Source organism: Simochromis diagramma, unplaced genomic scaffold (genome assembly GCF_900408965.1).
Source record: "Simochromis diagramma unplaced genomic scaffold, fSimDia1.1 OVJJ01000131.1, whole genome shotgun sequence".
In the NCBI taxonomy this organism is placed as follows: domain Eukaryota; kingdom Metazoa; phylum Chordata; class Actinopteri; order Cichliformes; family Cichlidae; genus Simochromis; species Simochromis diagramma.
This window is the reverse complement of record NW_024387200.1, coordinates 2,694,540-2,721,755: the sequence shown is the minus strand read 5'-3', so window position 1 is coordinate 2,721,755 and position 27,216 is coordinate 2,694,540. Positions and strand designations below refer to the sequence as shown.

At 38.5% G+C, this 27,216-nt stretch overlaps 1 protein-coding gene across 3 annotated transcripts; it reads right to left on the bottom strand.

Annotated features, from left to right (window-relative positions):
- Positions 1-1,402: 1,402 nt before the first annotated feature.
- Positions 1,403-26,811, bottom strand: castor1 (cytosolic arginine sensor for mTORC1 subunit 1). Of its 3 annotated transcripts, XR_005698719.1 has the most exons (11): positions 26,447-26,811; positions 20,461-20,531; positions 16,515-16,708; positions 15,794-15,929; positions 12,417-12,540; positions 11,783-11,893; positions 10,547-10,629; positions 9,823-9,917; positions 2,618-5,272; positions 2,256-2,404; positions 1,403-1,603 (listed from the first exon to the last, which is right to left on the bottom strand). XR_005698719.1 is itself a non-coding variant. In XM_040051162.1 (9 exons), the coding sequence occupies exons 1-9, from the start codon at positions 26,602-26,604 to the stop codon at positions 5,201-5,203; spliced, it is 1,044 nt and encodes a 347-aa protein (XP_039907096.1). In that variant the 5' UTR covers positions 26,605-26,811; the 3' UTR covers positions 1,403-5,200. The 3 variants fall into 3 exon arrangements, 1 of the variants encoding a protein (XP_039907096.1); XR_005698718.1 differs by having other exon boundaries at positions 2,256-5,272; XM_040051162.1 differs by having other exon boundaries at positions 1,403-5,272.
- Between the last annotated feature and the right edge of the window lie 405 nt (positions 26,812-27,216).

Below are 27,216 nucleotides of genomic sequence, written 5' to 3'. Positions count from 1 at the left end.
GTGATGACATATGTACTCTATGAAATATTCTATAAATGAGTCATACAGTACTGCGTAGATGCAGCTAACCACAGCCCAACAGTTTTGACTAGTTTCATGTCCTGACTAAAATTTTAACTCAACCCTGTTGGTTGATCTCACAAGCAAATCAGAGGGAGAAGAATTTGAAATGCAGCTCAATTCAAAACGCTGAAGTTGGATTAAAAGTAAAATTTTTGTATTTACAAAACACAAACGACTCTTTCCCAGCGTAAGTTAAAACAAAACAAAACAACAAGCTGATGAATCTGAATTTAATGTGGGTCGTAAGGTTTAGTTAAAGACTTTACAGAGGTGAGGTCATTGCTGCACTTTATATAAACCGCAGACACCTGCCTCTTGTATACAAAGCAGTTGCCATTTTCAAGAGATAAATATATAATAAAAACACTAAATAAGTTAAAAAAAGAACTGGCTGGAAAATAAATAAATAAATAGGTTACAGAAAATTAAGCTTCAAACAGAAAATCAAAACAAAACTAAAACTTGCAAGTTATGTAATACTCTCCACATACAGTATGCATTTCAGAAACTTATAGAAACATCATATTTCAGTTGAAGGCATCAATTCACATAAACAATTTTCTGTTGGTATTACATAATCTCTGGGTACACATACACAACCCACAATTTCAGTAGAAGGTTGATTATTGCAGAAAAACTTTACACAATTTGACAAGTTCCTCTGTTTTAAGAGCACACTGGTTTTACTCATCACTGATCAGAAGATTACCTTAAACAGGATGTGATAATAAATACACACACACCAGCACAGCACATATGCACACTCGAATAATATTAAGTTATAAATAAATGACAAATTAATGAATGAACCTTTCTGAAACACTGGAACAATTAAATAATAAAACATATTAAGATATTGTTAACACTGCGACTGGTATTATATTAACCATAACAAAATAAATAAATATTCTCAAATATAAATAATTTTGCAAATTTAAGCTACATCATATTCACATTCAAAGAAATAGATAAATAAAAACAAGGTACCAGTAAATAATTAATATATGGCCAAAGAGACCATTCTGAAATGCACAACTTTGAATTCCCTGTCAAAACATCATCAAGGGTTAAAAAGGAAACCTTAACCGTGACAGGAATAGCAGAGAGGTGGCGGATCCCAGATAACAGAGATATTTTCTCAGTCTTATTAGTGACAGAGTGTCGGATTAACTACCGTCAGCACTTGTTTGGACCATTCCGTCAGTCTGACTGCAACACTCCATGCATAAATTTTTCGTTTGTGGTTATCGGTTAACTCTCGGGGTGGGGTTGGGGGAGTGAAATCGAATGGTCCGAGTATAGTCTTTATCATAATGTTTACATTTTCTAGTGTTTTTTCAACGCGCTCTGTTCTCTTAAAAATTTTAACTGGGTCCCTCAAAAGTATTTGGAGATATTTTTTGGCTTGTAAAACGTGTAACTTAAAAAGCTCATTCTTGATATAGATGTTCTGCAGCTTCTCACAAGTGCTTTCACCAGATATCTGGGTGTCAGGAACTTCAGGTCGTATTGTCTCACTCCTTTCTCCATATTTTATTATCTGTAGGTAAAAAAAACAGGTAGAATTCACCATAAAACTTGTAAAATTCTTATTCTCTATTCAAATAAGAACAGAGCCACTTGATGCTTCAGCCTTGCACTGAGTTTTGTGACACGTTCATACAAGTAATAAGAACAGTCATGAGTGAATAAATGTAACTAAATACACTTTGGAAAAAATAATGTGCCGTGTACGTCGTCAACTTGTCTATTTTTGTGCTCACAAACAGCAGATTCACAGAGACATGACGGATTCATGTCATTCAGCATTACTAATTTAAGATTTATATTTATATACTTCCATAAGTTGCAACCCCAGCAGGTTCTTGCACTAGTAGTTTAGATTAAAAGCACACAAGTAAGACACTAGGCATTTACACTGAGGGGCCTTTGAGAGTACTGTTATGTATTGGCTACTTAAGCTCTTACTGACTACATCTGTTCATGCAAACATCCACTATACATCAGTGAGCATTTTAAACATTTTCGACAGACGCGTTTTAAATATTACATGAAGTAAACTTTAGAGTTTAAAACCATTTTAAACAGGCTTTCTCTGAGGACAGACATGAGGTGAAATGTCATAAAATCATGTATAGTTACAGCAATCATGCAAAGAGTATATGACAGCAGATTAACTAGATGGTACTTACAGATAAATTCAGTAGCTCAGTTGCTTCGAATTCGAATAACTTGGCAAGGTCATTGGTTCTCTTCAAATGATCACGGGAGTTATTACATGGACAAATCGGAGCAGAAAACACAGGACTCCACTGAACTTCCAGGAAGATCAAGAGGATTGCTGAAGAAAAACAAAAACAAATGGAATTGGACAATGTTCTCTTAAACAAGAAATTGTAAAATTACCAAAATAATGCAACCAGATTAAACAAGTAGTATATGAGGCTTCCTGATGTAATGATGAAACTATGTAGTATCAGTTGTATTTGTTGATCAAATGGCCTAACCATGTCAAATTTGTGTTTGTTAAATAATAATAAAAATATATATTTACCATAGTGCAGGAGAGATCTATTGAGTTTACAACCCATAGTAGCAGTACTAACTCTTATCCTCAGTGGTCTGTGATAAACCATACAAAACAGCAACATGCAACTTTGCTTTGGCAGGCCGGCTTAAATTGCATTTTAGGTACACCCACATTCACCTCATACAAAGGAATTCCATGACAAAAATTTTTTTTTAACATCACTCACATTATGACATATTATTGGATCATATGATTTCATAAGAGGTGTGACAATGGTCAGATAGACCTCAGATAACTAAAATCCTCAAAATATATCAGAGCATGAAAAACATTCCATCTGCATGCGATGTGGCTTGCATTATATAGGCCAGTTTTTTAAACAGAAGTTGGATAACATGGATAACGCTCAACAATAAACCATTTGAAAGTTAACACAGGAAAAAGAAAATCCCATTTAATTCAAATAATATATTAAAACTTTGACAAAGACTCATTAGTACCCACTTCTGTTTAAAGGGGACACAAGTCAGAAAGGTAGGGAAATATTGTGTAAATAGGTTTGATAAAAAAAAAAATTAATTAATTTATGTCTTATTAAGGACATTAACTGCATCCAGTATATGTCAAGTAAAAAGAAAATCGTATTTGTCTGTTATGTTTTTCCGATATTACCTGCCCATCATGGTTTTATGTAACTTCCAACCACAAATTTCCCTTTATGACTGAAGCTTTAAGACGTCACGCAGACGCCAACCTGTCAGACAAGAATAGACTTAGCCTGCTTTCGCAGTAAAGCATGGTGCTGTGTTTGCGGCTATGTTGCTGCTGGTGTTCCTAATAAAATCTCTTACAGAGAAAAAGAAAAACCTTAAAGAGGTGGAGAAGAAGCTCAAAAGTTGTCTTAAGCAAAATTGTTGTTTCTTTTGTCGCATTTTCTTCAACTTTTCTTACAAAAACAGTAAAGCAGGTGTATAGTTCAGTCAGTGATTAACAAAAATGATCAGAGCAAACCTGCAACAGACTCTCTCTCTCTCTTTTTTTTTTTTTACCTTTTTGCTAGATCTACAGATCAGCCTTCTTTTATTTCTTAAGGATCCATTCTGGGACCTCCACTTTTTGTCTTTTAAATGTCACTTTTGGACAATCAGTTTAATAAATATTATTGTTTATTCAAATACACACAAGCTATGCTTTGGTTTCATCTTTGGAATTTGAACTCAGCGATGAGCATTTAAACACCAATTTCCTGCAGGTAAACAGTCGGGATTTTTGCCCAATAGCCTTTTCAATGTTGATTTGGGTTGAACTTCAGAAAATCTTCAACAAATGTGCTTAATAAGTAATTGCTCCTGTTACAGCCACAACAGGAATATCACTGATCTGAGCCCTACTGCACCTCCAGCTGGGAAGAACTTTTTAGTGTGTTGGTTTAGGTTTGTTAATACTCTTAAAATGAAAACCAAAAGAACACCACATTTCGCCTCTCAGCTGTCTCAACTGTTTCTTCAAAAAGAAACCCCCCTCCCATAAATAACTATTATCAAAGCTACTTAATACAGGCCCAGTTGCATCATGTAGGACAAATGACAGCAACATTTGTTGTCAGTACTTGTTAGAATGACTTACACCAAAGCCAACATGGAACTTATTTTGAAGAACTTTTATTAACTGAAGCAGCACAAAAAGAATTTTACTTCAAATTGTATAAAATGCATTTGTACCACCGAAAAACGATCTAAGTGATATTAGCTAGATACAAAGTTTATTGTGCAAAAAAAACAAAAAAAACAAAAAATAAGACATAGTGTTATTGACCTCAGGTTAAGAAATGCTGACCCATTATTTATTTATTTATTTATTTAAAAAAGGAGAAATGGTCGCCCCCTACAGAGATTGTGGTAGTTTTGACACAAGAATCAACATATTTCTTCTCAAACCAGAACAAGTGAGCTCTGTTGTCAAAACCAAAAATTTTTTGCATGATAATTACAAACGATTGTTTGTCACCGCGTTGCGTTTCAAGCTACACACTTCCAGTTGAACACAAATGAAAACAGCAATACTTTGCAAATGGTCTTTAAATGAAAAAAGAAGAAAAAAAAAAAATTCCCCTCACAAACAAAACAACTGTTGCTTTGACATGATATTATAATATAACACCACACTGGAAGACTAAGATGTGTGTTGAGTGTATTCTGGTCTATGCTGCAAAACAATTCATCTTCTGACCATACATGTCTATTATACACGCTCAAGCCCAACTTTCAGCTTGTGAAACTGAATGCTAAAGTGTGGTTGTGTCCGTTTTCAAGTGTTTGTGTACTGTGATGTGCATTTGTCAGCTTGAGGACCTCCTAAGGCTCATCCTGTGCATCCTGCCTCGACAGGTATAACAGGAGGCCTCGCATACAAACTGTGTGCACGCACCACAGAAAAGCGCTTGCGGTGTTCATGGCAAATTTGTAGTAGTTAATACTGCTGGCAATGCAGTCCTAATCTAGGCACAGAGTTAGTCTCCTTCTCTGCTGGCCTGACACCTCTAGCTGTTAGAACTGGAGCAAGAGGACAAAGAGCCAAGATCATCAAGAACTATCAGTCCTTCAGAAATCAGCTGGTGGCTGGTTCGTTCCTCTGGTGCTGAAGCATGTCTGTCACTCTGACTATGTCCTCTTCAGGGACCTAGAAAAAAAAATTTAAATACGTATTATTACATTTATTGCTTGGCAACTTAAAGAACAGCTTTATTGTGTTATAATCTTATAAAGCTGACATGATGGAAATACTGTGGTTGCTTCTGTTATCTCATTTAAAAAAAAAAAAAAAATCTGGACTCACTTTGTACAGTGTTTTCTGCTGGGCAGGTAGTGCAACAACTGTTTTATTACAGTTAAATTAGCCTAATATGGATGCAGACAAGGTTAATCACAGTGCTAAGAATCAACCAAAACAGTAAAGTTACATTTCCTAATACCAAAACATTGAGCTTACACAATGATTAACTTCCATGAAATCAATTGACATTTACTGGCCCATCTACTTTAGTTAAAGATAAAATGATTGTGATAAATTCACTGAAAGGTGCTGACCTACCACCATCTCATATGCACATGTTCTTTCACATGGTCTACTGACGTACAGTGCTTTGAAAACACCCCTCTGATTAATTGTTTTTGGATATTTGTCAAACTTGTTTCAGATTCAATCACATTTCAACATTATGCAAAAATAACGCAAGTAAATACAAAGTGCAGTTTTAAATGATTTCCTTTATTAGGGGATAATGCTAATAATACATAATGATAATCATGCAGGAACACAACTATCTGAAAGGCACCAGGACCTCCACTCTGAATGGCTTTGGAGCGGCCTACTAAAGTCTTAAATATGACCTTATGCTTTGGCTTGACTCGTGTTCGAAAACCCTCCAGTGTATTTGAATTAAAATGATTTTGCTCTACAGCAATGTGAAAGAGTCACTGCACCTCTTGCTGTGTTGTTTAACATGACTTTCAATCCTTTTCATCAGTGTAAAAAAAAAAAAAAAAATTCTTAAAAAAAATAAATAAAATAATAAAAAAAATAAAATGTAACGATGGCATTACCCCACTCCCCATCAAAACACCCTCTGTTTGCTCCATATAAAGGGTGCCCATTGGCAAGAAATACATCTCAACTACTACAACTGGATGACATAGCAGAAAAATATTCCAGGATTGCGATTATCTACTAATACAAAGAATTTCTCAGAAGTGCACACGTCATTGTGACGTCACAGCAAGTGTTTTTTGTTACTTTTTTTCTCTTAAACTTGCAATTCTTTGCTATTAACAGAACAGTGTGGTTATGGTTCACGAGTAAAGATAGCACCTGATTGCAGTGACAAAACGGAAAGCAATAGTGTTCCGTGACTAAGACTTTGGTTATTACTCCCGTCATCCATACACCCATCCATGTTATATTGAAACATTGTACAAATATTTAAAATTTATAACCCTGTTTCATACAGAGATGGGACACTGTATAAATCATACCATAAATAAGAACAGAATAAAGGGATTGTAAAGTGTCTTCTTCAAAACCCAAGAAGTTGAATCCTTCACTGCTCATATAAACACTGGATAAAAACATAAAGGTCACCAGGGAAGACAAAGGATAACTGTAGCTGACCTGCATTGGCTACCCATAAAATACCGCATCCAATTTAAAATACTGCTGCTTACGTTTAAAATTACCAACAACACAGCACCGAGCTACCTTAAGAAACTCCTTAAATCGTATGTTCCTGCCAGAGCATTAAGATGGTGCAGCCTAGATCTCGGCTGAAGTCTAGAGGTGACCGGGCCTTTGCCCTGGCTGCACCAGAGTTGTGAAATAACCTTCAGATTGTGATCCGGGCGTCCGATTCCATCCAATCTTTTAAATCACGGTTAAAAACCTATTTGTTTAATCTCGCCTTTCCTGCTTGTTAATGCTCGCACCTGACTCTCAGACTTACTCTATTTTTTCTTATACATATTTTTTTATGGCTTGTGCTTTTATTATGTTTTTATTTTGATATGCATTTTATATTACCCCTGTGTATTAGTGGCATTGACCTGTCAGTATATTTGATACTTTGCTAAGGCCTTATAATACTCGTGTTACTTCTCTGTCTCTTATGTTAAGCACTTTGGTATACCGCTGGTTTTTAAATGTGCTCTGTAAATAAAGTTTGTTGTTGTTGTTCTTATTTGCCATTCCTGGACTGTGCCGTGGGCATTGAAGGGAACAGAAACGTCAATCCTGAAGTTTACTGGAAGCCCACAGACACGGACCACACACTAGTTTCAAAATGAGTTTGCGCGAAACCTTGGCTGATTATGACCTACACCAGTTTTCACACCTTGGCTCATGTGATTAGGTAGAGGATCATTAGGACATCCTTTGTGCCTCTGTTGGGGGGGGTGTACACTCGCATAGTTGACCCTTTAGAACTGAAGAAGCTTCTCGGATGAGAGGTGAAACTTCAAGCAACTTAAAGAAGTCCGGACACTTTTCTTTCCAAGCTCCTTAGACAACGTGTCTAAATGAAAATTAGCTCAAGATCGCTGCATTTTTCTTTGCCATTCTTTAAATTTGATCCTGTGTTTGTGGGAGGTATGAGATTTTTTTTTTTTTACGTTTTTCTAATCCATGTATTGCAGGGGTGGGTAACTCCAGGTCCCAAAGGCCTGTGTCCGCAGGTATTAGTCATCACCCTGGGTCAACACACCTGAATCAAATGATTAGTTCATTACCAGGCCTCTGGAGAACTTCGAGACATGTTGAGGAGGTAATTTAGCCATTTAAAATCAGCTGTCTTGGATCAAGGACACATCTAAAACCTGTAGGACAGCGGCCCTTGAAGCCTGGAGTTGCCTATCCCTGACGTCCTGGTTTCCAGAACCAGATCTTGTCTGTTTTAATTGCTGTGCTGCCTAAGCACCCAAAGATTGCACCTCTTCAATACCTTTATTTTAAAGGATTTTAACTAAAATAAATAGTTGAGAACTATTTATTTCATTGGTGAATTATTCACCTATGCAGTCTTCTACAGAGTAGGGGGCCTCTCCACACCTTTAGTCTGGAAAGACTGAGTCAGTTTATGTATTTATTTTTTTAAATACCCAGTCATGTTACTAACCAATTTAACTAGTTGTTTGATATTTGGCCTTTCACCATATTTCATTAAATTAAAAACAACACTTTGTTGTCACACAAGGGGCAGGGATAGCTCAGTAGGTAGAGTGGTTGCCCCATGATCGGAAGGTCGGGGGTTCGACTCCACTGAACGGCTACCCTGAGGTACCCTTGAGCAAGGTACCGTCCCTACACACTGCTCCCCGGGCGCTGCATTGGTGTATAATATTATTATTATATTATTGTACTGTTCTCAAAGATTCTTAAGGTTTTCAAATCATTTCATTTACATTTTATACAAGACAGCTACTTTTTTATTTGGATTATAGCTGCAGATAAGAAGTCTAATATTGCAGTAGAGAAATGCAATATCATACGTGGTTTACCTCAGATCTCTCTACTCACTTTACAGACACCATGAGAAAAAGCATTTCTTGCCTAAATGTAGAGGGGAAACTTGGTTTTGTTGATTCACAGGCAGGTTTCTCGGAAATGGCAACAAATGAGCCAGATAAAGCTTTCTTAGTAATTTTCAAGATAATGCAGATAACTTGCTTACCAAGCTGGCACATACACAATTTCAATGCAACCGATTTTTGACAGGCACGATTAATGTGCATATCAAAATGAACCTTTGAAGACACATCAAATTTTGATGTGCTATCAAACCACATGGAAAGTACAGAGTTTCAGCATCATATTTGGAGTCAATTTAGCTACCATCACCTTCATCTTGGTAAGGTTCAGGTGTGTGGAGGCTAATACGGCAGACTGAGTAAGGGACAGGTAACCTTACATGTACATTGAATTTAAAATAAACTGTGGAGGAAAGAAAAACAAACTTGCTTTGAGAGTGTAATATAGGACTTACCTCTATAAATTTCACTTCAATTTAAGCATGCTGAGTAATGCTTCCACAAATGACATTTATGTGACCAACACTTGGTTTTTATCTGTGCATAAAGACACAGGTCCAAACCTGAAGTCTTTAGACAATAAAAATGATACTGAGATATAAAACTGAGTTAAGTTTCACTTTTTTTTTTAAAGCATCCAAAGCAAAAAGTGTAGCAGCCTAGCCTATAGGGTTTGGGATCTGACCCTACAATAGTCTTTTAGGATGGAATCGTGGTCCATAGCCTGAATAACGATTCACATTATAGACTTAGTTGAATCTATATGATCGAATTATTAGCAGCATATATGACTGACTAAACACAAAGTTTGTGACTTCAACTCGAAAGGCAAACATCTGCATCCTGTTTTTATGCTTAATCTTAACTCTGACAAGAAGTGATTTGCATTTCCACTGATTTGCTGATTCGATTTCTCTTCAGGAAGTTACCCAATCACGTTAATCTTTTGACCTCCATGCTGTCGTCTAATAACAGAATAAGTTAAACCTCCAGTATACACATTACATTTCCCTAGTTGCGTCATACTTTTGCTAAGTTTGTGTGGCGTATTTATCTATTAATCACAAATGTGATCTGTTCGATTTATTTGCATAACCCATGACATGTCAGATTGAGACTGTTCATAATTTAAGGTGATCAAAATGCTGGACTCACCAGAGCATGGTCAAAGCTGAAGGTGCTTATGTAATAGGCAGAGATGTCACTGTCGGCGAGGGGCTGCGATATCTGGGCAACTATACCACATTCATCTATGAAACATAACGAGAGAAGGAGAATAAGTAGCACAATCATAATCAAGCGAAATAAAAAATAATAATGAGGGTTTAGCTGTTTGTAAATTTAATGAGCATTTTAATTTAACAGTTTCCACATCAACTGGCAAGACTGGATATTATTTAGTATGAAACAGAAAAAACACAGTGTTGCCTGCTCATTTCATTCTCCTGTTGACAGAACAAGTTTTTGGTGACAAAGATGGTAAATCAAATCAATCATAAGTCTGTTAAGCATTTAAAAACCTGATAAGTAAAAGTGGCTTCAACCATCAGGTATGCTAATTTGGTCAGCACAGTAAAACATCCGTTTGGGGACAATTAAAGGCAGGGTTTTTTTCCCCATAGGTATAATTTATATTATATTACATTTATCCAACTGCCTGACAGGCAAACTACAAGTCGCTGTGAAAGTGTGATAGCATAGTAGTCTTTACTTCCACCAATCACCAAGTTCCTAATTACTTACCTGCCAAATCGGAAGTGGACTAGATCTGCGGTTGTCGAGATAAGTGAAGACGGATACAGCCAAATGCATAGAGTTACCTCTTGATAACACATATGGCTGATTTTGAAACATTTGAGGAATGAGTAAAATATCGTACCGAAACCCAGCGGTTGTCCTCCTATGCGAACCATTCTCCACAGCTCCCCGGAAGAGCTGGTAAAGAGAAGATCGGCCGGAAACCTGGAGCACACAAATCAAACGCTGATTTGTTATGTCAGAAATGTAGCGGGGAAAAACATCCTGTAGCAATCACCAGATAAAATACTGCAAAAGCAGCAATGCAGTGAGCTGAGAAAACATCAAAACAACTGCTGTTCAGTTTGATATTCATTATTTTTTGGACTCAATGAGGTTAAATTGTCCACACTTGGCTTAAAACGCCTGCATTAAAATGATCACATAGAGCAGCGTCAAACAACATGAGCTGTGTTGTGCCTGAGACATTAAGAAGACAGAAAATCTGCTATGAACCCAAAGCAGCCTTCAGTGCACTCACTCAAGTAAGCAAACTTTTTATGTGGCACCTATTCATGTGCAGCTCAAAGTACTTCAGACATGAAGCAACTTGAGCAACTTATAAGCCAGAATAAGACTCAGTTCGAAATGTCTGGATTCATCAAGCATGAGTTTACTTATGTGGGGGACTGAACCATGAACTAAGCTTTGTCTCTTGCCAGAGAATGCTCTGGCTGCCACCCGAAGATTAAACAACAAAAATATACTAAAATAAGGATTTTTCTTTTTAAAAGGGCTCTAAAATATTTTTTGCCTTCATGATCTGTAATGAAATTATTTAGACAATTTGTAAAATGAAACCTAAAACCTCTGAACTTAATCCTAAAGACTTTGGAAAGTCATAATAGATTTAACAATTCAAACACTTTATAAAGGCAGGTGACTTAAGAGTCATGAAGACATCAGCAAGCACTAATAAATGTTCACAAAGGCTCCTCAGGCAGATTTATCCAGACTGACAGTAACTAAAACTAAGGTCAATTCCTGTCTATTTTTATTTATTTTGTCTTTTTTCTATTTTCATAAAAGCATTTTAGTTAGTTGTAACATTTTCTTAAGTGTATTTTTATTTTAGCTAGCTAAAATGGTTTTGACTTTACTTTAGTTTTATTCAACTTTAATAACCTCGGCTCTCAAGTCCTCTGACTGTTCAGTGGCAAAAACATATGACTTAAAGATTTAACCCAGAACTTTGGAATAACTCGTGCCAGAGAACCTGAGGGGTTATAGCTGTTCATACATCGTAAGCAAGAAAGTCATAGATGCCAGCAAAGAACCATGAAGTAAATTAAGAGTGTGGGAAATTTAGATTGCTTACTGTCTCTGAGCCTCAGTGTCCATCACCAGTGAGATGTATCCATCGATGAGGGAGAAGGAGAAGAATTTAACACAATCCTGGCTTGGACTTGGCTGGGGGTCCTCTTTAGGACTGAAAAGGAGGAAACACATTAAACGTGACACTAGAGACAGAAAGACAGTAGCATTTTTTAAATTTTTAATAAGGACACCATAATAACAAACTGCGTCAGCCACACATTTATTACGGTTGTCAAGCACAGAGCAAAAAAGCAAGTCATAAATAAAAATGCTGGTCTTACTTTAGGAGAATTATACGTGAAAACATGTTAAACAAACATATGTATGCAGAATAAAAGCAGTCTTTATCAGCCTAGATTTAGTATAAAATATGTTACAAGTGTTTTTTCGTTTCAAACGTGTCCTAAAATTAATAAAAATACTTTATAAATTTTCACTTTAATGGTAATATAAACACAATCAAAGCAATGCTGCAAAGAAAAAAATGAAATAAATTCATACTACCATCAATAAAACAAAAACAAAAAAAGCCTGAACTGACTGAACTGAACTCTACTTTGAGTCTTCTGCTGCCACCTTGTGCTTTAAAACAGGTATTGCAGTGAAGTGATTTAAAAACAAAAACAAAACGTCACCTGCTGGAATAAAAGAGAACATCGATGAGTGTAGTGGCAATGGACGGCAGTGTATCGGGATCCAGGGACATGACACAAAACTGGTTCTTTGGGATCAGAACCGGATGAACTGTAGGCTGAATGGCTGCAAGAACAAGCACAGTGTTAGCCGTAAAAATGGGAAGGATTGGAATGGAACTACTACAAATGGGCATTGCACACAGGTTTTTCAGATTTTTCTAGACAATAAATTGTCTTTTAAGACAAAAATCCTTTTATCAGTGGATCTTTGTTGATCTATGGATCTACTCTGTTACTGTTTTCTATTGTTAAAAACAAAAGTAAAAAAAATAAAATAATAATGTGGTAGCTTTTCAGCTTCTACGTGTATATTGACCTTCAAGCTCATTCGTATTGTACAAACTCTGTTTTTGCCTAAAATACTGTGCATGTTTTAATAAATCACTGCACATACTTCACATTTTCCTAGCAAAATATAAGGAAATGAATAATAATAATAATAATAATGATAAATTTTATTTATGAGCGCCTTTCAAGTCACCCAAGGACACTTTACAATAGGATAAAACACTTAGTAAAACAATGGCAGAATAAGAACAATAAAATAAAGCACAAGATAAAATGAACAAACAGTGGATTCACAGTGAATATGCAGTTTTGAACAGATGAGTTTTGAGTTGGGATTTAAACTGGGGGAGAGAACCAATATTTCTTATTTCAGGGGGCAGAGAATTCCACAGCCTGGGAGCAGAGCAGCTGAAAGCTCTGCTTCCCATGGTGGTGAGGCGGAAGGAAGGTACAGTAAGCTGGACAGAAGAAGAAGAACGAAGTGAATGGGCAGAACAAGTGGTGGTTAACAGGTCAGAAAGGTAAGAAGGAGCGAGGTTATGAAGGGCCTTGAAGGTGAGCAGAAGAAGTTTGAAAATTATCCGGAATTTCACAGGGAGCCAGTGAAGTTCCTGAAGAACAGGGGTGATGTGCTGGTAGGAGGGGGTTCTGGTGATAATGCGAGCAGCAGAGTTCTGAACCAGTTGAAGCTTATGGAGGGATTTTTGGGGGAGACCATGCAGAAGAGAATTGCAGTAGTCAATACGGGAGGTAACAAGACTATGTACAAGAATGGACGTAGACTGGGTGGAAAGAGAAGGAAGCAATCTGTTAATGTTACGTAGATGGAAGTAGGCAGAACGGGTGAGGTTATTGATGTGTGATTTATAAGAAAGTGTACTGTCTAGGATGACACCAAGGCTCTTAACCTGAGGAGAAGGGAGAACTGTGGAGTTATCGATGGTGAGTGAGAAATGGTTTGCCTTCAAAAGGTTGGATTTGGTGCCAATAAGGAGGATCTCAGTTTTATCCTCATTGAGCTTTAGAAAATTAGAGGTAAACCAGGATTTTAACTCGGATAGACATTCTGTAAGGGAAGAAGGTGGGAGGGAGGAATCAGGTTTGCAAGAGAGATATAACTGGGTGTCATCAGCAAAACAGTGAAACTGAAGATCAAATTTGCGGAAGATGGTACCTAGAGGGAGGATGTATATTATAAAGAGAAGAGGGCCTAAAACTGAGCCTTGGGTACCAGAGGTGACGGGGAATAGACGAGAGCGGAATGATCTTAGTTGAATAAACTGGGAACGGTCGAGGAGATATGATTGAAACCAGGCGAGGGGTGTGTCAGAGATGCCGAGAGAGGAAAGTCTGCTTAGAAGGACAGAGTGAGAAATGGTGTCAAAGGCTGAGCTCAGATCTAAAAGGACGAGATGGTGAGAAGACCAGAGTCAGCTCCGATTAAGAGATCGTTAGTGACTTTAAGTAGAGCAGTTTCAGTACTGTGACATGAGCGAAAACCAGATTGAAATCTCTCATAGATGTTATTATTAACCAGGTGTAAATGAAGTTGAGCTGCAACCACTTTTTCGAGTATCTTAGAAATGAAGGGTAGATTGGAAATCGGACAGAGGTTGTTAAAGTTGTTAGGATCTAAAGAAGGTTTTTTCAGTATAGGAGTGACTAGAGCAGTCTTCAATAAGGAGGGAACGATACCGGTGGTGAGAGAAGAGTGAATGATAGCACAGATGAGTGGGAGTAAAGAAGAGAGGCAGGATTTCACAAGCCCCGTGGGCATGGGGTCAAGATGACATGTGGCAGGTTTTGATTTACATATTAACTCAGAAATATCAGATAAATCAGGAAGATGAAAAGTGGAAAACGGCTCAAAAAGGAGAAAAGGTTCTGGAGAGGGCGTAGACACAACATTTGATCTGAGTTGCTGGTGGATGTTATCGATTTTTGTAGTCCAGAACAGCATCAAGGAGTTGCATGTTTCAGGGGAATAGAAGTGCGGTGGTAAAGCGTTGGGGGGTTGAATTAGTTTGTTGAAAACTGAAAACAGAGTCCTAGCATTACCCTCATAAGAACTGATAATACCAGAGTAGAAGCTTTGTTTGGCCTTGTTAATGGAGTCTTTATACTGAAGTACATGGTATTTATAGATTTCTGAATCAACAGTTAAACCAGATTTCTTATATTTACGCTCTAGCTGCCGAGCTTTGGCCTTCAGAGCTCGGAGGTCAGAGGTAAACCAGGGAGTAGAGCGAGTGAAGGAAACAGAGTGGGTTTTTACAGGAGCCAGAGAATCAAGGACAGTGCGTAGACAATTATTATAATATAACAACAAATCATCAGGAGTAGAATAGAAGTCCGGAATCTGAACATTGTCCAAACTGGTAGTGAAAATGTCCATATCAATGTTCTTGATGTTGCGGAACGAGATGAGACGGGTTGGCTTGGTAGAATGAGGGTTAGTCAAGGCTTTTGCACAGCGCTGTAAGTCCCAGTTGGTTGCTGTCTTTTCAATCATGACTTCGCTTCTCTCTGTAGCATTTTCTCTTTCTTCAGTACAGCATCGTGGCAGCACTGCTGAGTTATAAAATATCAAAGAACAGCAGTGATGCCAGCGCTGACACGGCTGCATCAATAATGACTTTGCATGGGCTCACATGGCTGCCTTACATTCAAATTGAGTTGTGTAAGGTTGCACAAATGTTAGTCTGAGAATGCAAGACCGCTCACAGCAGAAGCTGCTACAATATTTGCAGTGTAGTCACTACTGCATGTGTTAGACTTTTCTAAAATAAGATGCTTGTGGAATGAAAAAAAAAACAAACAAAAACAAAAAAACTGCTTTTAAGTACTTTTCCATAGATAAAATCATTCTTCAGTTGTCGTTTAATGATTTGTGACCTGGACTGTAAAACAGTCACCTGATGACACCGGCCTTAGTGAACGTGGTGCTCTGGCATTTTAATGTCCGTACTTCCTCTGAGACAAATTGGATCAATGAATAAATCCATACTAAATAGCCCTGTGACCTGTACCTTCTCTGCCGTTCTTGTGGAGGCCGTTGGAAACATCCTGACAATGCACAGGAACAGACTCTCCTCCCTCCTCCTTATAGATATTGAACTCCTCCTCTAGTGTGCTGACGACCACAGACAGGTCTTTCTCTTTCACCTACACAACAAAGAAATTGTTGAAAATAAACATCACTAGTAAGACAGCTTATCGATTAAACATATGCAACACCTCCTCCATAAGCATTTCATTTGTCTATAATGTCATGCTGTTTCAGGATACTACACTCGCTCACTTTAAGGAAATACCTGAGCTCAAGCAGCATGTGAGACATTAATATACTTGCTGACACAAACATCTGTCAAGGTGTTATGTATTTGTGCCCACTTCACACTTTTCACATCTAATATGTAACTTTTTAGTGTCCTCAGCACAGTTGAGGATTAATCCCTTAACTGCCAAATTGGTGAATGGACAAAATGCAAACACAGGCTTCTTTTATCTGGCAAAACTCAGTAGTAGCAAAAGGTTTCAGTGCATAATTGCAGGGTGACTTTTTAAAAAAAAAAAAGCATTTAAAATTGTATTTAGAATATAAAAAATTGATCCAAATTATACAACCGTGAATAGTTTAGAGTGGCTAATTAAACAAGATGTGGAAGCTAATAAGACTGGAGTGTAATCAAGCAGAATAAAAATGGATAAAAAAAAAAATGTTTGCAGATTTAAATAGATGGTGCTTACCAGGATAAAGTCAGTCTGATAAGTGGAGAGCATGAAAACAGAGACATGCTGCTGGGCAAGGGGTGCAATGACCGACTTGGCAATCTTAGTCACGCCAACAGCCTGAGAGCTGCTGGAGGCACTGCCATTAGAGACCACGTTGAGTGGCAGCCAGATGGCGCTCTCTACCTGGAGGTGCTCAGAGGGCCGCAGCTCTAAGGGTACAAATAAGAGTAAAGATGATTGGTAAGCAAAAAACAAAAAGATGCATAGATTAAAAAAGAAAACAAAAAAAGGCTAATATTAATTGAATACCCTTGGCTACTGTTTATTTCAATGTCCAGCAGGACCCAACTACATATTAATACTGTTAAAATGCTGCTGATGTACTACTCAGGCTGGGAAAATGTTGCATGTTTCAGTATTCCCTTCATGGCGAGTCTAGGGGGGGGGTTTCTGTAGATTGAGAAATTTGGGGTTGGGATGAACTGATAGGATGCAGTGTTGGAACTTTTAAGCAGAGATTTCAAAACTCAGGACTGCCTTGGTGCCACAGATTTTAATAATTCACTTTTTAAGAAAATCTGTCCTACTTTTGTGGAAGTGCTTTGACTTAAGAGGCCTAGATGCTGTTTAAAAATTGCCAACATGGTGGCTTCCATTTACATTTGTTGCCATGTTTTTGTTTTACCAAAAAAAAAAAAAAAAAAAGAACTTATCTATAAGAAAATAATAATGATGCCACTGTCACACTAATAGGAAACCAAGCAAATTTTCTCATAAAGCTCAATCTGCAAAAAAAGTGCAAAACTTTCAGAAGTTGCAGCTGGCAGCATAGCCGTTGAAAACACACTGAGCGAACATGTTGTGTAAATATTTTACATTTGATAAATATTCAAAATTCTAATAGAGCAACCGCACAGCTTCTCAGAGGATCAGTCATGAGTTCCACAAACAGTAGCAGTTTAATCTACTTTAGGATCAAGTGCAGCAAAGTGGATTCTTAAAATGTTGCTGCTGTTGATGTATCTGTATCTTTGTGAGGCTGCAAACGAGGCGGTGTTAAAAGATTACTTCCTGTTGCTTTTTCTGCTCTGTACACTGAACCCACACTTTCTCTCTCCCACCTGCTCTCTCTTCCTTTGCCACAGAGACCTAACATGTCCCCGCTATTTACACCGCAAACGGCCAGCAGTGAAATAAGATGTGAGCAGCACTACAGCAAGTGCTTGATCATAGAGTGGGAGTTGCTACCAGTGCTTTTATGGGGCAAAGCTAAAATAGATGATCCCTCGCAACGCATGTCTGTAACTTAACTGGTAGTGGCAACCTCTGGGGCTAATGTGGAAGTGCCGAAAACCGTAGCAGCCACTTGAGGCGGGGCCCACACAATTTTTACAGCCCAAAAGTTTTACTCTCTAAAGCTATTTTGCAATTATATCAAAATTAATATGGCTTGCCGTATGATCAGCTGTCTAACAGACAATCTAATAAGTGTTTGCTCCAGTGGAAAACTGTATTTCCTTTCATTTGTATGTTACTTAATGCTAAAAAGCAGGCATCTGTTTGCGCAATGCACCCATCCAGGCTTACTAGCGATAGCTCATAAGGAATTCATCCTGTTGTTCAAATATGATTACAACCCCCTGCAAAAAACAAAAAGAAGGTGGAGGCGATCATGCAAAGGGCTTCAACAGTGAGAATAAAAAACAAAAACAACAACAACAACAACAACAACAAAAAGCCCACCTTCATGGTTAACTACAACCATCTTTTATATACAATCTAGATTTTTCACAAATTCACGCTACCCCTGAAATTTTCTCAACATTATCACAATGAGCTTTATGCAAGATCACATATATCCAATGCAGTTAGATCATACGCTAAGTAGTCTTTACTTTCAGTCCTTGCAACGTTCTTCCCACGTAATAGCAACATTAAATGTCAGAAGAATTCACAGCAACTCTGCGGGCACGCCTTACCCAGGCAGCACTCTTACATAAACCTGCTTTGTGACAAAAAGCAACTGAATACAATGTCTTGACTGCCCAGAGTTCATGTGCAATAACAGCTTAGGCAGAGATACTCAGGTTACAAGTTTGGAAATTGCATGTTGTAACTTTTCATCTTTTATGCCAAACCTTTCATAAACTATTTATAAACATTTAAAAAACAAAAACACATCCATGAATGCTTTTTGACATGCACGTTGATTTGAACTTCGGGAAACCTTCACAACGTAAAACATTACTAAATGTTGTCTACCTCCTGCAGTGAATATTCCCCTTTCTGCTTCTTTATACCCTTCAAAAGAAGCAATGTTCTGGTCGCCATAATTTGTCACAGGAAGCCCCTTGCGGCTTCACTACACCAGCTTTAACCTCTTAAAATAGGTTTTCCGTCAGAAGGAGAGCAAGAGAGGAGAGTAATGGAGAACCCCGAGGCGGTACATGCCTTTAACAACTACATTTGTGTTAAAGGACGAGACAAAAATGGCAGCAAAAGCACTGGATGGGATCAGAAAGTTGTTTTTTCCAAATGAACTTCAACAATGTTGCGATAATCGGGTCCAGGCATTGTCTAAAGTTGGATTTTCTCACAAGTAGAACACAATGGGAGGTTTTGTTTTCACTACTTGAAACACTTCACATGGTTTAGCTGAGAGGTGGTGCCTAGGTAGAGCATGTAAGAGGCAGGACACATGACGTCCATTTGCTTGCACTGAACTCTCTGGACAACTGGTCTATTCACAGATTCACACGGGCTCTTTCTGACATTACAAAGACTTTGTACTAGAGATGGCAGCAGGTGCTGTCACACACACCTTCTCTGCGTGATGTCTGGAAAAGTTCATTGCTGCGTTTCCTTTTTTAATTGCTCTAACAATTTATTTTACTTTTTACACAAGATTCTACTTCTTCTACTAAGTTCAGCAAAATTAAGCTGAACTTTTTTTCCCCCGGAAAGTTGCATTAGACCACTGTAGGTTATGTGGTGCTGTGCATTTCATCATCAGATGGTAAGTGTGAGGCTCTGTGCAGGCATCTAGGCAAACCAAAACGACGACTCGTCCATGGACTACCTGTCCGTGTATGCAACAGATTATACTCTGCACAAAGACAACAGCCTTATGTGGTGGAGTGGTTAGCACTGTCGCCTCACATCAAGAAAGTCTCTGGTTTGAACCCTGGCTGGGTTCCTTTGTGGGTTTTCCTCTGGGTACTCCTGCTTCCTTCCACATCCTAAAGACGTGCATGTAAGGTTCACTGGTAAATCTAAATTGGCCGTGGCTGTCGGGTTGATAAAGTGCTTAAAGTGAGTAGAATAAAGTGCTATATGAATGTATTGTTAAGATGTGGCAGGGAGTTTAAAGCACTTTAGTGATGCTTTATACTGTCAGTCCTTCTTTCCTTCACTGATATCAGAGATAAATTAGATCATCTCTTGTGAAACTGGAAGTATGGCAAAGTTGCATAAGCTCTTTGGGAGGCCACGAAAAACACTTTTTTTGCTCGATTGACATCATTTAAGTTTACAAGACTTGTTTTCTTCTCATTGTATCTCCACAGTTTTAAGTCTACAACCATTCTACCGTGTGATATCTGTGAGGCTGAACAAGAAAGGAAGGAAGCAACATTAGACCGCTAAAACAACACAGCCCTATGTTGTGGACCAATTCAAGAATACATACTAATTCCAAATCGTGTTTTTACTGGAATCGGCAGTAGCTTCCTTACATTATTTATCAGACAGTGTCTGTGCGTTTTGCCTCTTTTTCTCCTAAATTTTTACATTATTGGTAGATTATTTTTCTTCTGATAAGGCTGGCTGACAAACAGATATGCTACAAAGATTAGACATAGCACACATTTATCGATATCTGGACACAGTGTTCAGTTGGTACTAAAATGTGGAAACATAACCCCCTGCCAAATAGAAATGCAAAGGAACAAGGGTATTATACCTTTGAATCCTTCCTCGTCAAGGACAACTGTGTAGTTCTCTGGAGTCTCAGTCAGACTAAAGAACTTGCATCTGAAACAGGAGAGGAGGCACAAAATTAGAAAAAATGAAAAGTAGGAGATGAGAAGAGGGGAAAGAGAAACAGGAAAATAGGCCATGTTGTTCATTTGCAACCAACAAAAGGAGGTTCAATATATTCCTTTAACAAGTAAATGGAATTTTTCACCAATATGTACATGGGGTTCAGGACTGGATGTCCTTTAATTATCACAAGCCTAAAGCTCTATATTATGCTTCTATCACTCCATTGTCTATAGCAAATGGAGGGGAAACATACCAAACTGGGGCACTGCTTTGGCTGACAAGCGCTCCTTTCAAATAATGTCTGGGCAGCACAGTTTAAAAGGAGATATGTGAGCTTATAAAAGTCACTAGATTGTTTATACACATCTATAATTAAATCTGTTTTTCACAACTGGATGAACCATAGGCAACAGTTTACATCTTTATGGTCTTCTTGAAGCTTGTTTTAAAAAAAGTGTGAGTTTCATTAAATGTTTGAAAACGGTGTCGTTTTGCCTGCTGATACAGCCCAACAGGGTTAACAATTTTTGAAGAAAAGAGCAGCTGGTATGAAACAAGACAGAGCATTGATGACAATTTATTATAATCTCTTCACCAAGCTTTGAGCTATTTGTTGTAAAAAGGCAGACTCAGTGGCTCATGTTCAGTCCTACTGAATGGTGTCTCTGTGAAAAACAAACAAACACTAGGCCAATAGGATTTTGTGTGGTTTGACAGAGGAAAAAAAAACTCAACAATCTGGTACGTTCTCAAAGAACATACAAGTAAAGAATACAAAGGGAAGCTGATAGAACTGATCTGTGCATAACTCTGTCTATTGTCTACTTAAACATTAATATGAACTTTGACAAAACAAAGCAGGGTTTAGTTTTTCACTGGCCAGGCTAGACTTAAGATTTGCACTTCTTTAAAAAGAAAAACAGCCACAGTTCACACTGCTGATGTGTTGAGTTTAAACTGTTGTCATTTTGTTTCATATCTGGTGCCATTCTGGACTGGAGGGCTTCTAACACTTACAATCAAACATTTCTGAAGTCAAGCTTGACTTGGGGATGGAAACACAGGTAGCCTGGCTGTGTCCTTCAAAGCTCAGCTGATGATGTTTGTCTCACAGAATGTAATGTGATAGTAAACACAGTCTTCTAGACTGCTATAGATAAACTTGAAACTTCATACTGAAGAGCCAAATCTTGGCATATATATTTACCAACCATTTTATTAGGTACACCTTTTCAATTGCTAATCAACACAAATGTCTAATTAGCCAATAATTTGGTAGTAAGTGTATGCATTTAGCAATGTCATCAAGTTCAAACAGAGCATAAGATTGGTGATTTATGGGATTTTAAATGTGAATATTTCAGAAACTGCTGATCTACAGGAATTTTCCCACAACGCTCTCTCCCAGAAAAAAAAAAGAAAAGAAGAAGATATCCAGTGAGTGGTAGTTCTTTGGATAAATAATGGCATAATTTGGTGTAAACAACATGAAAGCATGGATTCATCCTGCCTTTTATCAACAATTCAGGCTCATGATGTTGGTGTAATGGTGTGGAGAGTGTTTTCTTGGCACCCTTTGGGCCCCTCTACTACCAACTGAACATCATTTAAAAACCACAGCCTACCTAAATATTGTTGCTCATCATGTCCATCCTTCTATGACCACCAAAGCTCAAATAATTTCAGACTCGTTTCTTGAAAACTGAGGTCACTGTAATCAAATGGCCTCCACGTTCACCAGATCTCAATGCAACAGAGTGCTCTGGAATGTGGTAGAACAGGAAGTTCACATCATGGATGTACAGCTAGCAAATCTGCAGCAACTGTATGATGTTATCATGTCACAATATGGACAGAAATCTGAGGAATGCTTCCAGCAGTTCTGAAGGCAAAAGGGACAAAGAGGTACACCCAATGAAGTGCCCTATGAGTATACAAAGCAACAAAGGATTAGGGGTTGATATTTCTGGAATTTCATTAAACACCAATATTATTACTGATTCTTCTTCATAACACTGATTTTTTAAAAGTCAATATTTGGTCCCTATTTAATGTCCTGTGTTGAAAAAACAAAAACAAAACAACAAAAGCAAATGGCAGACCAAAGCAATTGATCAATGACCTAAAAAAACCCAAAAACTTCAGGTGTGCAAATTCCACTGCCACAGGTCAGATGTCATTATTTTGTGCTCCTCTGCAAGTGTCAGAAAAGCAGCACTGAAAGGATTTGATAAGCTTGAAAGCATATGATTTAGACGGACTGGCAATTATGGAACCAGATTTTAGCTAGAACTAGTTAATACTTATACCCTTAAAGGGAGATATCTGCTAATAACTGGTGGATTAACAATGGGGGATAATAAACACGTTTTGCCAGAAAGAAGTCAGGCTATAGCAGGGGCCTCATTAGCGAGTGTTTTTATTTTTAGTGATGGAGAACCTAAAAGCAGTTTCTAAATCGAAGATCTCTTTGTTTCATTTGAAACCCTAACAAGGAAGTGCGATATTCCTGTATTCTTACAATGTCGCTGAAGATACATTCCTCTTCCTCTGCTTATCAGTCAGCTTAGACTACTACAGCCAAAACCTGAGAGAGACAGTCTAACTCCTGAGTCAGCAAAAAGTAATCCCTGGCATGAAATGGGACAATCACGCCACATAGACAAAGAGAGGCAGAGAGAATGCTGTTAACAGTAACTACCGGCTTTGCTAGCAAGCTCAGCCAGCCAATTGTGTTACAATACATCTCTCATTTCCTGTTGACCCCTCACCTTCCCTAGCAAGCAGTTTCCTGCAGCTAGTGTATGTCAAGCAGCTTTCCTGCAAGTAAAAACGGCAACGTTTAGTGCACAAATGAATGTGCTGTGTCGTTTGGAGCAGAGGGTGAAGACTGACTTTGTACATCCAAGTAAGCCACAGCTCAGCAACATTCTGACAGTTGGAGGGAACTATCTGTGAAACAAGTGTGCATATTTGGTTTCCTGTTTGCAAAGTACATGCAAGACAGATGTTTCACCTATACATCTATGCATTATAATGCACTAAGAAGAAAGCTGGAAAACCGTTTGCACTGCATTGTTTCTGCGGTCACATGAAGACTGCAGAACTGCAGTCAGTACAGCCAAGGACCTCTTATGAAGTCAAAAGGAAGATCCAATTTGACGTCTACTGTTGTAGAAAAAGTAAAAAGTATATTTTCTTTCAGCTTCCTTCAAAGAATAAATCTGCTCAACAAAAAGAGTTATTGCTGTTCATAACTTGGTGGACACCAGTGGCACAGATGCATTTGCAGGCTTGCCACTGTAGATTCAGGCAAAGAATCTACAGTGGCAAAGCAAAGTCAGCGCCCCAAACATGTTTTGTACAGCATCCAGTAACATGGGTTGGAAAAATAAGCTTCTGTTGAAGTAGAAGGAACACTGAGAGAAGGAGATGAAAATAACTAGAAGAGATGAGGAAGCAACGGGTAGCGAGGGAGCGGCCAAGTGGAGAAGATGAAAACCAAGCACACAAGAGGTTGGACTTTGATCCAGCTGCACAAAACAACGGGTGGTAGCAGCACTTAGGGAGTGAGGGCTGGTGACGGCACTGGGCCTGCAACTGATGCTCCAGCTGAGAAAACATGATAAGCACACAGAAAACTGATGCTCAAGGGCGAGGAATGAGCCTCAAGCGACTCAAGTCCTATGATCACAGCACGACAAGTTGTCTACTACCTTAGCAACTTATGAAAACAAGATTCCTAGTTTTCTCTCGGGCTTCCTCCCCCCCCCGCCCCCAGTTTCATAAAGGCGGGTGGGTATGGGGTGTGGGAAGTCCTCCTGTAAACAGGAGGAGCGGGAGCCCCAACCTTGACGGATCACTGAAGCAGACAAGTGGAAAACTCCCAACCGGGTTTCTGGCTCGGCTGAAGTATTGTTCCAACCCATGCTCTTGTTAGTTAGCCGCCAAAGAGAAGAAAGGAGGACTGTGTGGAGCCTGCGGGGCTACATCCACAATTCAGGAAGAACAATATATTGAGCTGATGCTGAGCTTTGTTTATTACTCTACCTACAAAGTGTAAACAACTACTAAAGACAAAACCAGAATACTAATAAGACTAGAATGGCTTAGAAGCTCAAGGTGCACATTTTTTCAGCCATTCTAGGAGAATTCACTGATAACTTAGATATTTTATATTCTGCAAAACAGAGTATTTGACATTTATGTTTAAGTTGGTAATGACACTGACATTTACAGAGTAATATTGTAGCTAATAGTGCACACTTTATTCCATCATATGAATATTTCTTTGTAGACAAGGCAAAAGTGTTCCTTTCACTACTTTTAGCCTCTGCACTATAGACATAGTAAGCTCCAACGCGAATGGACGCTGAAGAAAAATCCGCTATGCCACATGTGATTACCTCCTTAAAATTCTGCTCAGAGCTGCGTTCAAATCGCTTTGCACAGGGAGTTGTTCACAAATGAATAGCAGAGGCCTGAAAAAGGGAGATGGCTAAAAGTGTCCCGGAGCAATCAGGCTTGTTTTTGCTCCCCGATTGAAATCAAGCAACTAAAAACAAACTTCTCCACCACTCCCCATTACGCATCACCTAGTATTTGACCAAAAGGTGGAAAAAAATCAAAAAAAAATCCCTCTTGCTCATGGAAAAAGAAACAGGAAAAACAATGGTGACATAACTCCAAAGCATGATCAAAATGCCCTTTCTGGTTTATTCAGTGCTTCGCCTACTTTTTAAACATATACTGAATGCTTCACTAAACCTGTTCAAAAAATGTTTAGACCTTTCAAGTGAGTTTTTAAAAGTAACTATATATTTATATGGATTTTCTTGTTAACCGGTTGCCCAATGCCTTCCTCACACAAATCCCACACATCTATGATTATTCACAGAGACATGTTATTTACTTTCTACAGTACTGTAGAATAAGTCATCATGACACAGTGTGTCTAGTTTGAACATGTCAAACTTATTCCATTACCCAATACTCAACAGAGTACAGATGAAATCAATCGAGCATGTACAGAGATGCATTTGACATATGGATTTATGTTAGATGTAACTTCTCTATGGTCTTGTAAGAATGCACTTTTACTGCCCATCTGCCCCAAATGATGAAAAAGTTGCTCTCTTTTTAAGAGGAAGCCAAAATAAGGTACATCATAAGAACCTTTCAGAGTATGGTGTGATATACAGACTTCAAAATCCAGAAAGGCGATGACATAAGGAAGCGCTTTCTAGACAGTCGTTTACAGGTTCTTTGTTACTCAACACGAGAGCTGCAGCTGAACCCCGCACGGCCTATATCACGGTGGTCTGAAGACAGATGCCGATCTCTTCTTTTGGTCATTTATATGTGGGCCAGCCGCAAGAATAAACAATTGCATAACAATGGAGGGATATCCAGGGATTAGCTGAAAACTGGTACTAATGCCTGGGTGAGATCAGAATAATTTGCAGACTGAACGTTGGTTTCGAGCGCAGGATGTCATGTATTAAGTTTGTTTCGGAGAGACGGGATCCAACCAAAATACACAACGGTACTGCACGCTTCTGAAGTAGTTTGATTAAAGCTGATTTTGTGCCCACTGGAAGAATCGCGTATTAAAGGTATGCAGGGCACAAAAATTCAGTTTAAATGCTGCAGATTTTTGTGCAAATGCAACTATAAAACAATGTCTAAAAACAAAAGCTACTGCAATTCTTTACATCTACATGCACTGTTGTGAATGATTCATGGAGGCAAAGCATGTGCAGGCAAATCGCCCAGTAATAGCTCGGCCACCCAATGAATGAAAAGGCGCTGTAGGTTATCTCATATATCCGTACTGGATTACCAAAGCTGATTCGTAAAGCGAAGCGACATGACCATCTGGCCCGATCAATGAATCTCCTTACCGTGTCCTGTTCCGGAGAAATATCAGCTTTATCAGTGGGTGTGTGAAATTCACCAGACCATTCTTGGATATACTGGTGACCCTCAGCCTGTGGTCCAATATGTGCAAGTCCATATTTCTGGTTGCGAGCAGTTCCTCTCCACTGCTCTGTTTCTGCATGAGGCGGAGAAGACGCCTTCCTAGCTGGATGATATCATTCAAATGTTAAAGAGACATAGGTCATGAGTATTTCCGCCGAATAAAAAAACCCACGTCACGCTGGTGCTTCACTCAGAAAAGAGAAAAACATGCGACGCAACCAGACCCCAGCCCCGCTTAACTACTGTATATTCAAATAAAGGGACAGCCCTAGAAAAGACACGCCCCCTCCTCTTAAAGCTACAGGTTTATGCCGATGCTTGGCACATGCACGCAGGGTGTGTGTGAAACGAGCTGTGACAACTTCCGGTTTTGTTTTCAAAAAAATAAAAGCCATCAAATATTCTCATAATAGTTTCTGTTCATTTAGCGGATTTGAATGCACAACTAAAACAAAAGATTACAATAATTATAACTATTACTATTATTACAACTATTTACATTTTTTTCATAAGAGTGTAAACAAAACAATATCAGTATCATTCTAAATATAATTACTTGCTGCTTTCCCCCCTCCATCAACTACTCATGCTGAAATCTACCAAAGTTCTCTAATGACTCTGCCATAGCAGGCCTCATCAAAGTTGAGGATGACCCAGAGTACAGACAGTGGCCTGGTGCCAGCAGAATCAT